The 12,372-nt window shown below is 44.9% G+C and overlaps 1 protein-coding gene across 4 annotated transcripts in view; it reads left to right on the top strand.

Annotated features, from left to right (window-relative positions):
- The window catches only part of SIK3 (SIK family kinase 3), a 149,574-nt gene that overhangs the window by 108,666 nt on the left and 28,536 nt on the right, over positions 1-12,372 (top strand). For all 4 annotated transcript variants that reach the window (XM_030538048.1, XM_030538047.1, XM_030538046.1 and 1 more), the window contains 5 exons: positions 504-628; positions 1,640-1,763; positions 11,193-11,311; positions 11,930-12,040; positions 12,228-12,371. In XM_030538048.1, the coding sequence (XP_030393908.1) occupies positions 504-628; positions 1,640-1,763; positions 11,193-11,311; positions 11,930-12,040; positions 12,228-12,371 (623 nt within the window). The remainder of the gene's footprint in view (positions 1-503; positions 629-1,639; positions 1,764-11,192; positions 11,312-11,929; positions 12,041-12,227; position 12,372) is intronic.

The raw sequence follows: 12,372 nt of genomic DNA, 5'->3' as shown, positions 1-12,372 counted from the left end.
ATTGAAATCCTAATGCTACGTCTAATGGCTGGAACATGTCTCTTCTGCAAGAGCGGATACGTGTGTCTGATAAATGGAAGAAAAACACCTCTAGTAAGAACTGTGTCTATAATAAGCGCGATGGCTGTATTTGCAGATTCTGACAGTCCTAATAGTGCTAAGTTCCTGGCACTTTTAAGGAGATTGAATAAACGGTGCGTATAAGTTATGAGGCAAATATATGCTATTGTCAGCATTCTGCCTGTATTGTTTTTGTCCCCTATATCCCCTATTAAAAGCTGCAAATTTGCTGGTTGGGTTCAGCTTCACTTTAGTGCACAGATCATCTCCAGCTCTTTTTCCTGTCTTGGATCTAAGTGGCAGTCAGCCATTGCAGGATTGCACATAACTTCGCTGGACTGTATCTCTCAGCAGTTTGCTTACACAAATACCATCTGATGCTTACAGCAGTTGGAATGGGTCATGTACTCCTCGTTTAATCGATTGTCTCATTATTCTTTCAGATTTTGGGTTCAGTAACATCTTCACACCTGGCCAGCTGCTTAAAACCTGGTGTGGGAGTCCCCCCTACGCGGCCCCCGAGCTCTTTGAAGGGAAGGAATATGACGGGCCGAAGGTTGACATTTGGGTATGCGGTGAACATATCGTATTTTGCTTTGATCTCATATCCCTGCTCTTTACATGTGACTTTGCTTCCAAAGCACTGAATTCACTTCTTGTAGGAAGGCCCCATTTGTGGAAGTAGTGTTATTCAAAGAAATGTAAATTTTTATTCCAGTTATTAAATTGCATGCTGCTTGTTATAAGGCATTGTATATAATATTTTAGGAGTTGTCTGGCAATATATGTACATTTTGATTTGGTCTTAAAAGAGTAAGGTTCCCTTAATACTTAACAAGCAGAATAGCCAGCTTCTCACTGGTACCTGGTTTGACCTGATGTAGTTATTTGTAGCAAGTAAAGATCATATCCCTCAGAACAGAGCATTTAAAGGGGCATGATGAAGGCAAAAGGCCCAAAAGAAGAATGTTAGCAGCTGCCTTCCCATCCCACATCCATTAGTAGTTGGAAACAGTTGTCCTTACTGGTAACAGCTCTGCAAAAGCAGGGCTGTAGCAGACTTACAATCCTAGTTCGAGGTTTGTTGCCATTTTGGTGTGGCCGTGAAGTTCCTGCCATCCCTCCGTTTTCCTGGCTGGATCGTCTGTGCACTTTAAGAAGGGGCTCAGAAGGGGTGGCAAGAACCACGGCATGAGTTAAGCTCTGCGTGTTCTATGTGGTCGTACAGTTGCCACAGAGCCACAACCGAATTTAACAAACTGTGTAACTCTATTGAACCAAGTGGATTTACGCTGGGGATGATAGTTACCTGGAGTCTCCCGTTGTGGTGATGGAGGGCTGGGACTTTAGGATTGTTGCAGCCTTTGCTTTTGACGCCTAAGAGCAGGCTTATCATTTGAATTGATATCTTTGGGAGGTGGAGCTAGGATCATTTTGGGGCTGCTAAACGGTGACAATATCCTAATTGTGTTTGCATTCTTCCAAAAGCTACACTTGCTGCTGTTCCCCGCAGTCTGCAGAGCCTCTCATGTCCCCTTTGACAGTGCTAATGTGTGTCAAATCTTTGTTTTGAACACAGAGTCTTGGTGTGGTCCTGTATGTGCTGGTCTGTGGTGCTCTGCCCTTCGATGGGAGTACTCTGCAGAATCTGCGGGCAAGGGTGCTTAGTGGGAAATTTCGCATTCCATTTTTTATGTCCACAGGTAAGGCCAGATTTGTTTGCACTGAGCTTTCTTAAACTGTTTGTTCTCAGGCATTATCCAAGGCTTGCTTCTCTGAGTGTCTTTGGAACAGTTGAGCTTCAATACCAGCCGGCTGAATTGATTTATTTTGTTTCTGTCTTCAGATAAAGGACATTTCTACCCATCCAGTAGCTGTATGGGTTGAGCATTAACATGTAAGCTGTATTGATTTCTGAATTTCTGAGAACTTCTAAATCAATTTTCTTATGAAAATTTCAGCTCCCATGTATCTAACCTTGCATATCATAGACTGCTCTCAATACACGACTAAAATATTAGTGAGGGCAGGTTTTTACTGGAAAGTCTGAAAACACACCAGGCCCTAGGAATCTGGAATCTTTTACTATTTCTCCCGAAGGCAGGAGAATTTTGTGGGCCCTCTGGTAAGTACTATTAATCCTGAACTTGTCTTCATTTTCTGTGAGAACCGCCTTGGGTACATGTCCACTTACTGGACATCGATATGTGGGCTGCTGGAATGAAGCGTGTTCTGGGCTCAACAGAGAGAAATTCTCCTGAAAGATTAGCTTGATTCCATTTAAAATAAAAGCACGTTCTCTCTGAAAATGGCCGTGTATTGGATCTCCTTGTCTACAGCTCTGTGAATAGTGAGACACCTGTTTTTCCGATAGCTAGTTACTGAGCAGCTATTCTCATTCCTTTAGGGCAGGTCAGTAGTTACATGTAGCATAGGCCTAGTCCAGAGCCACATTGCTGTAAAGCTGAGCTGCACTGCATTCCTTGAAGAGCCTCACCTGTGAATGTGTGAAAGGGCTCCAGTCTGTTTCTTTCTGCTCAAACATTTAACCTTTTAAAAGTCAGTTAGATCTAATTAAATATGTTGCTGACTTTATATACATGCCAATATAGCTATTGGGAACTGGGAGATATCCATAAATTGATTTCACTTCCTTTGCCAAGTGGTGGGAGGCTGCAGGGATTTTTAAAAAATCCATTTCTTCACTAGGTAGATGGGACTGAAGTGCTGAGCAGGAGTTTGCAGATAGTGTTCTCTTGCCTTCTCCTCCTTTGCCCCCCAGCTTTCTTGCCACACATACACATTAGTTGTGTGAACTGCAGTATCCTGCTTGCAGGTAGGGACCGTGCTCTGTGCAGCCTTCTTCAAGGACTGCTGCTAGGGTAGCACATTCCTGTGCGTAACTCCCATCTGTCTCAGGACTGGCTTCATCTGGTTCTCTTTCTCACTGCATTTCAGTGACCACTAGTGACCTGGTTCTCAAGAGCTGAAATATCCGTGGCATCGTGAAAGCTGGAGGAGTGTCATGCATCTGCTGGAATATGTCCAGAGCGGCTTGTTGTCTTAGCAAGTCTGCAGGATAGTGTCTAAGTGAGCCTTTTGCATACATCAGTCCTGTAAATGCCACTTGTACAGTACACAGATGACTTAGACATGAGCTTTCATTATTAATGAGCAGTGCTCCCTTAATAAAGCTGTGGCATTTAGTGTGTTAATTTAGGGTAGAATGTTCCTTCTCACAGATGCCCTCAGGAGACGGGTTTGCAGATTACCACAATTCTGTCTGCTGCAAATTCTTAATGTTAGTTGCTCTGAGTGCATTTTAAGTATTTTGTTTTTAATGCATGTCATCTTGAGGTCACTCCTGATCTTCCCACGGTACCAGACAGGACATAAAAATACTGAAGTGCTATGCTGTTTTCATCAGTGTTTTCACCTTGGCTGGGCATGCTAGTTCACATTCATGACTAATTGTCTCAAATACACTTTTTGCTTTTCAAATACCAGAGGAGTCATTTGGATGCACATTGGGAAGAGACAAAAGAAAAGAAATGCATACTTCCTGCACACCCTGAACCCTTCTCTTATCTGCATGCAGAAAATACTTCGAAAGCCAAGTGGGTGGGTGACTTCACCAGGCTCTCCTCTTTGGGAATCTGGGGTCAAAAGATGAGTTGAGAGGCCGTGTCCTACTCCTGTGTACATATTTGCTTACCTTTCATCTTCCCTGTACAGCTTGACACCACTGGCAGTTGCTGCGTATGCGGAAGCCAGGACTGCACAGTCAGAGTTGTGGAGGAGATTAGCACAAACATATCTGCCCTAAATTGCAGGCAGCTTGTACCATGCTTGTCTACAGTATACTCCAGCTCTAATTTAATCTCTGTCTTCCACAAACACCAGGTTGACTCCAGTTTTTAAGTAGACGCTTAGCTGTGTGTGCACATGCGCATGCTTCCTTTCTTGTACCATGTATTTTAGGTTGGCTGATAGTGAATTTTATTTCCACCAGAGTCCCCAACTACTCAATAGCAGAAGTTTGGAACTAATGGTCAGATCCATGTTGCATCTGGGAAACTCTCCCAAACTTTTTATCACTAGAAAAGTGATCTTCACTCCCAAACCTTCCTGTAACAAAGATGGAGTAATCCCTTCTTGGCATGGTAGCTATGCCACTGGGAGCCATGTTTTGCCCTCCTTCATTGAGGATTTGTCTGCACGGGGAAGCTATTTTTGAATAAAGGAAGGTGTGAATTTAAAATACGGTAGCTATTTTGCACCAGCTCCCATGTGGCCACCCTTACTCTGCACTGCATGCCTTGGAGCAGATTAGGTTAGTCCATTTAGGAACTGAATTAAGCTGACCCCCACATAGGCACTCCTAGTGTGGTATAAGAGTGTCTACACAGGGAGTTGGTGTGGAATAAGCTCCCTGTGGACACTTATTCACACCCTGATTTATTGTGCAGCAGCCTCCCTGTCTAGACAAGCTCTTGAGTGGTAACTTCATGGTGCTGTTCATCACAACTATGGGGCCAGAATCTGGCCTGTAATGTTAGTACAAGAGAATGCAGCTTGGAGAGAGACTTGAAAATAATGGTAAATGAACCCCCTGTAGACACGTAACTCCAGAGAAGCAGGTAAAGCAAGTGGCCTTACTTTGGACATTAATCCTGCAGTTCTGAGCTGTGTTATGGGCATTGAGAGACGAACATCCATTCAACCCTATCTGTGAACGAGAGAGAGCTGACAAACTGGCTGGAAATGAAGCAGGCTTACCCTTACAGAAGGCTGCAGCCGTAATCACAGTTAGTTAAATCTTGGGCAGTTCTTAGGCCACCTGGGGTTAGTGTAAGGGAAAGGGAATGCTAGATTCATGCCGGTAGCCAGAACGGGGAAGGAAATCCTTAACAAAATCCACTAATTGTTCTCCGTTTAGTTCCACTAGAATGTGCTGGACACTGCAGAGGTCAGGACAGTCACCTTAGGGGCATAAGCGCAGCACAGAAAACTGTTTGACTTCAGTAGTGAAAAGAACAAGGGGATGTGAAGTGTTCAGCATCTCCTGTAACTTACATGTGCCTTAGCAAATGCTTGGGTGCTGCTAAAGCTTTCTGTGTCCTTGCGTGACCATGCTGAAATACTGCTGATAGAGAGTAAAACTGAGGAGAAGCATGTTGCTCTTTCTAGTCTGTTGCTTCATGATTCTTTGCCATTGTAGCATAGGTGGGTAAATAACTTGGCTGCGGTCCTGGCTCTTCAGAAGATGATGATGATGATGCAATTGCCTAGCCTCTCTTGTTCGGGAATGTGAGGGAAGGTTTTATACAGGTCACTAACTTTACATAACGGCTTCAGTTTCCAGGAAAGCAGCATCCATTTTTACATGTGTGCTGTGGGAAGGCATGTTACCAAAGCCCCTTCACGTCAATCCAAATATTTCACTTAGCTTTAGACTTTTTGGAGTTTATTGAAACCAACTTTAGTTATAAGCCACACTCATGCTAAGGGCTGTTTCATGGCCACATGTGCCAGGCAGTTCCCATCAACAGATCCCCCTAAAATGGGGGCTGGACTGGGGGAATAGGGCATGTGGTTTCAGGTTGTTTTGCTCTCCAGGAGGAAGAGTGGAATTTAATTTTTGCTCTTTGGTTGGGCTGATTTTAGCAACACAATCCCTAAATGATGTAGTCGATCACTTCTGGAGACCTGGGTCCAAACCCTGACCTAGGTTCCAATGGAAGGATGTTTGCTGATCTCATCAGAGTTCCCCATTTTTCCAAAGCATCTCATTGCTAGGCATAATTCACAGTAGCTGCATATAAGAGGTTTAAGCCTGGAATAGCAGCGGATGCTGCAAATCCAGACTCAGGAGCACTGTCAGAGTTTTTGGGAGAGAAGCTCAGTTACAGCACAGCAGCTGCAGGTCAGGGCTGGAAGAGGTGGGAGGGGCACTGGAGGAGGGACAGCCTGGGCTTTAGTGTGTGTGTGTGTGTAGGAATAAACCCAGCAGAGGCTGCTTTAGTGCAGGATCAAAATGGATGGGCAGAGTTTGGAGGGGAGGAAGCTTTCCCAGTACCTACTGGCACTGGGCCTGTCTCAGACGAGCCTTCTTGATACACTTGTGTGCGCACACAAATAATCTGATTGCGAATGCTCAGCATGGTACTGCACTCAGCCTCTAAGAGCAGATCACCACCTTGTAGTTGCAACATTAAAGGGCATGTGTTTAAGTAAAGGAAAATGAATTTTCAGTGAATAATTGCACTGCCAGAGAGAATAGAGATCTCCAGTAGACAGTGTGGCTGAATCATTATTGATTAGACTTCATTGTGACTTAACTACAAGCAACACAACATAAACATTTTATCACTGGGGCTGCAAGTAGCATCATTTGTAATGTTTGATGAATTCAGCATGCACAGCTACTGCTAAAGCTGCATGCTAAAACTGCTAAGGCCCGGCTTGATAAAACCCTGGCTGGGATGATTTAGTTGGGGTTGGTCCTGCTTTCAGCAGGGGGTTGGACTAGATGATCTCCTGAGGTCTCTTCCAACCCTAATCTTCTATGATTCTGTGTGGAGACACCATTCACTCCTGAGTCCAGTTAATCAAGAACAGAGCTCTGTGTTAAAGACTGAAACAGAAGCCAGCCAAAAGGCCCATCTTTGATGTGCTGGGCCTAGTTCAATTCCTTTCAGGGCTTCAGGCTGGATGATGAGGGGGATTAATTGACATAGCATTTGATATCTGTCTCCTAATACGTTGTGATCTCCCAAGCCAGCCTTGCAAAGTGATGTGGCTTGCATCTTTCCATGGCAAGATAGCAGCTGTCAGATCCGAAGTAATTGTGGCAGAGTACAGGAGCACAGCAACCCCTTTGGGAAGGCAGAGTCCCTGGGTTAACCCAGCAGCCACAGATGATTATGGTACCTTCCTTTGTTTAGGTTGGTTTCGTAAAGAAGTTTCCTCCCAGGCTCTTAAGCCTCTTAATACACTGGAGTTGTGCTCTGAAGAGCCTGTGGCTGGAGACAGGGAAGCCATTGATCTTAGCTCTATGTGAATGGCTTTCTCACTTGGAGCCTTTAATTCTCTTAAACAAAAAAACTCTTCTCCCTGTTCTGTTGCAATATCTCTGCAGGATGGAGAGTCACAAGCAGCCTGTCTGGTCTCTGTGTCCCATACAGTTCAGCTTGCCTACTAAATCTGAGGCTTCCCAACCTGAAGCTTTGAGTATCCAGAGCTTAACTGCCACCAAACCAAAGATAAGCCAGTGAATTCTAAATGTCACTGTCGTTTATATCCCCACCCCACATGCTCTTGATTCCTTGGCATGTACTAATCAGTGACTTCTTCAGTTATTCCTTTTGGCCCACTTACATGGTATGTCACAAAAAACAAGGGAAAGCAGATAAATTAGTCTAATCCAGGAATGATGCATGGAATAACGCTGCCAAGGTAAGAAGCCATGGAGAGCTAGTCAGTCAAGGGACCTCTGTAGGAAGGGTTCACCAAAGATGTGACTTTGGAGAAGAAACCTGACTCTTGCATAGGGAGTGGCTTAAAAGAAAGTGCAAAACCACTTTTATGTCAGATGTAGGAGCATCTGATGGTCTGAGATCTTTGCCGTGCACAGCTGGGTGAGGAAAGGACAGAGTGGCACCCTTAACTACATGTCCTTGCTCTGGTTGATTTAAGTTAGAGCCTTAATGTTTCAGTGTTTCTGTTTCAGGAAAAATAATTCTCTTTGCCAGAAGCAGATGTTCTAGAGATTTAATAGAGGCATTATTTCCTCTTCCTTCTGGGCTTTCTCCAGACTGAGGCCCTCTTTGAAGTCTTAGTTCATGAGTGACACACTGCAGAAAGGGAGAGAGCGGGAATGCCTGGAGGAGTGGACTGAGCCATTTGAAAGGGCATGTTGAGCAGCTCCGTGAGTATGAGAACCGAAGTGGCTGAAGAGCTGTGTGTAACTAGTATTGCTTTACAGGTGCTTAAACTGCCCTGGTTTCTGACTCTCCAGCAGATCCCTTCTGAGCCTCCTGGTTAACCAAGTGCCTTGTGCTTTTGCGAAGCACTGTGCAGCTACATGTAACCATGAAGAATTCATCGCATTCTCTGCCCTCAGCCTGCAACACTTGAAGAGACAATTCAGCCACACCAGCTGTCTCCTATTAGTTTGACAATGAAGGGTTTAAAGAGTTAATTTCACCCTCTGCCCCTCCTCCGTGCCTTGCTTTAGGAGTCCTAGGAGTTCTGGTTGGAACAGTCCCATGATGGCTGTATTTGCAAGGTCTTGTAATGCATACGGCAGTGGTGACTGCGCTGCCCTTGTCTGCTCTTCAGTCTCATTCGTTTCATGTCTATGGAATGCCCGTTTGTGTCTCTGTTAAACTCCAACAAAGCCCCATTCAGATAAAAATTCTCTTTAAACCCACTAAAGCTTTAAAAAGTGTATCATAGGAACAGGACTTGCAAGACTAGATCAGACAAGCGGTCCATCCCTTCTAGCATCCTGAATTGAACAGTGACTAGCACCAGCTGATTTTAAAGATGATGCAAGGAACTCCCAAGGGGGCAGTTATGGAGTAACTTGCCCACAGAGGAAGCTTCTTCCTAACCTTTGTTACTCAGTGGCTCATGCCCTAAGGAATGAGGGTTTATTTCCCTTATCCCAGGTGTTCTCATTGTCCTTATAAACACCTAATCCTTTATTGTAAATCATCCCGAGATCCTCACCTTTGATACTTTGAGGCAGTGAGTTCCACAGGTTAATTATGGATTCTGTAAAACATTATTTTCAGTTTTAAATTGCTTGTTTTTCATCTTCATTGAATGTCCTCTTGCACTTGTATGTTGTCTAAATGCAAAAGTAAGGCTCCTCCTGTCCTTTCCTGTCCCCCTCCATTGTGCCCACAAGCTGTAGTAGCTGTGTGTGCCGTAGGGATTCATAGAACAATGGTAATATGTCAGTAATTCCTAGCATTTCAATAGCAGTCTTCCTCACAAAGTGCTTTGCAAAGGAGGGGACGTGTCCTCTCCATTGTACATGTGAGGAGACAGCCCAGACAGCTGTAGTGACTTGCCTAGGCAGAGTCAGTAGCAGACTTGGGAACAGACCCATAGGCAAACTGCTTTGAGGTCCCATGTGACAACTGGCATAAGCCGCATGAAAACCCACCTTATCTCCTAATGTGCTGATCACTCCTTGCCTGTGATTTGCAGTCACTTGGCTTAGCTGTTAACTGCTATGCTTCCATCCTGAGTCCTTGAGACTTCTGTGAAAGAAACTGAATACTTCCACTGAGGCAGAAATGTTATACTAAAATGTGTAGGGCATCTAAAGCACTCCTAGATCTGTCCAACTTCTGGGACAGGACGGTGCTCCTCACGTAGAGATGAGACACAGCAACACTACGCCCCTCCACCCCAGCATTCATTCATAACTTCTGCTGTTGAAGGGCTGGTGCCTTGCATTGGCCATTGAAAATGATCCTTGTGTATCTTCTTTCACTGAAATACGTTGAGGTTTTTCTTGCTCTGAAGACTTAGCTGGCACAACGTGTGAGCGATAGCTGCTGCAGTGCAGTTGGCAGTGGCTGCACAGGGGGAATTCAGTGTGGTGCTTGGGTATTTTTAATGGCCAAGATAAGAAAGATGCAGTATTGAAAATTTAAGCAGATTATGGCTAGGCCTGATGTGAAAGGAACAACTTGTGTTGTATTTCTTTACATCTAAATTGACGCTTAATTTATTGAACCAGTTTTGATAGTTTTTTAAAAACATCTGCACTGTGAATTTGCATCTTAATTTTATACTGTTCATTCTTTTTAAGAGATTCTTGTGTTGTAAATAAGAAAAATAATGTTCATGAAAATGTATAATTTGTTAACAACTACAAACAAGCCTCCATCTTTATTGGGGGAGACTCCAGCTCATATTTTATAGCATACTTAAATGGCAAATTTAATTTGAAAATAAGACATTTTCTCTGGCTTCAGATTGAACTTGTCATCAGTTTACATGGTGTAAACTTAGCTCAGGTGCGGTGGTGGTGCTTGTTATTGTAAGGAAGTTGGGGAAACGTGTTTTCCTGCATTAAGCCTGCATTTGGTAATCCTGCCTTGGCAGCCTGTTAGATGGTGATTGTGGTTTGCCCTTCAACCCTGAAATATGGGCTGTATTGCATTGCCAGAGTAAACAAGTAGGCGGAGAGTAGACGTGTGCCACCTACAGGCTGTAACAAACATCACAGGGTTGATTCTGATGGTTGCTTGTTGGATGAAAGAGTGAGTTTGTATTTCATTCAAAAACTGGGCTTTGGTGTTGGGTGGTTCATAGGCGGGAAGTATACTGAATTAAAGGTATGTGTGCAGTGGTGGGGTAGCCGGGTGGGCTCAGGATATTTGAGAGACAAAGTGGTGAGATAATGTCTTTTATTGGACCAACTGTTTGTTAGTGAGAGACGCAAGCTTTTGCGCTTACACAGAGCTCTTCAGGTCTGAAGAGATACAGACAGACAGATTTGGCCCCAAATATCAATGCTTTCAAAGCAAGCTTCTGCACAACCAAAATCCAATGAAAACGTTACCACAGACTTTGAAAGTTGATTTTTGCTGTACTAATGCAGGGTCTGCACCAACACTGTCTGGCACGTCGCTATAAGGAAAAGAAAACCAAGGCTCTTGAGTGGCAGAAGACATTGATGTCCCTTGGGAGTTGGAGTCTTTCTGCCCTTGTGCCTTTCAAAACCTCTTGCAGTCACTAACTTCTGGTCAGCTGAGGAATGAGGGCTATTGTTGCCCAGTGCTGCATGGGATCCCTTTTAAATGGGCTGAGCTGGAGATCTTGGTTTAATTTTGCTTTGTGTGGAGCGTGTGCCTAGTCCTTGTAGATACTAAACTCGGACATTAAATGTCTGGAATTTAATCCCACGCTTGTGTCCAAGACTGAATCAGGCTTGACACGAGGCATGTGTATCTTTGCTGTTTGTCAGTGACCCTGTAGACAGAGTAGTGTGTCTGTCTGTTACTGTGAACATACACTCTTGTTCCCGACACAGTGTAAAGCTGCTTCCCTGGGGAGGTGTTGCCCTTGGCTACTGAATGACTCATTTTCTTGTTGCTCTCTTGTAGAATGTGAGCACTTGATCCGCCACATGCTGGTGCTGGACCCAAGTAAACGGCTGTCGATGGAACAGATTTGCAAACACAAGTGGATGAAGCTGGGGGAAGCTGATGCAGAGTTTGACAGGGTGAGCAGGAAGAAAGGCTCTGGTGTGTCTACGGGGTGAAAGGGTGTGGGGAGTCCAGAATGTGGGCTTTAGGGAGGAGGGCTGAGTACTGGCCCTGTGTGCACATTGGAGACCATTAGAATGACTCAGAACCAAATTAATGTCCTGTGTTAAGAGTTCACAATTCCTAAGTGCAAGTATGCAGGTATTTTTCTCCCTTCTGGGCCAAGCAGCTTACGCGCTGTCGTCCTTGTCTTAGTGCCCTCTCCTCTCTTGGAGTCTAGATCGTTCATCGTCTTACATCTTTCTCTTAGTCTCGGTATCTCCAGGCCACTGAGTTTCTTTGATTGCCCTGCTGATGCTATACTTGTGATCCTGGTTTCTAGTCACATTGGCCATGGGACATAGCTGGCCCCCAAGATCACATGCTAGTGTGAAGTGGGATGCTGTTTCTGCTCCTGCTTTGCCCAGGCAGGCCACTGTGCCCTCAGTGTTTAGATACTGTGCCGAGCTGCAGCATGGGTTGCGGGCCCTCCAGCTGTAGGCTTGTGGCACTGGTGGTTTATGGCGTGCTCCACCTAGTGAACATTTGCCACTCTCGGGGTGCTGAGCACTGGCAGTCTTTCTGTGCCCCTGCAGTTAATAGCTGAATGTCAGCACCTGAAGATTGAAAGGCAGATGGAACCACTGAATGAAGACGTGCTCTTAGCAATGGTGGAGATGGGGCTGGACAAAGAGCGCACGCTGCAGGTAACGCAAACCAGCTTGCAAGTGCCTCTGTTAGCGGGCTGTCCCCTGCGGCTGGTACATGTCATGTTGGTGGCTGAGGACACCTACCAATTAACGCTTTCTTCTGCAGAGAGGGTCTGGGAAGGGAAGGGGATTTATCTTCCTTACTAGAAAAAAAATTGATCTCTTCTTATCCTTCCCTTGCTAGTCACTAAGGACAGATGCCTATGATCACTATAGTGCAATCTATAGCCTGCTCTGTGACCGATTAAAGAGACATAAGAATCTGCGCATTACAGCACCTCCCAGTGTGCCACGGACCGTGGTCTTCCCCACACCAGCAAACATCCAGG

The sequence above is a fragment of the Gopherus evgoodei genome, chromosome 19 (assembly GCF_007399415.2).
Source record: "Gopherus evgoodei ecotype Sinaloan lineage chromosome 19, rGopEvg1_v1.p, whole genome shotgun sequence".
In the NCBI taxonomy this organism is placed as follows: Eukaryota; Metazoa; Chordata; order Testudines; family Testudinidae; genus Gopherus; species Gopherus evgoodei.
The sequence above is the reverse complement of the archived record's forward strand: the minus strand, read 5'-3'. Positions and strand labels throughout refer to the sequence as shown.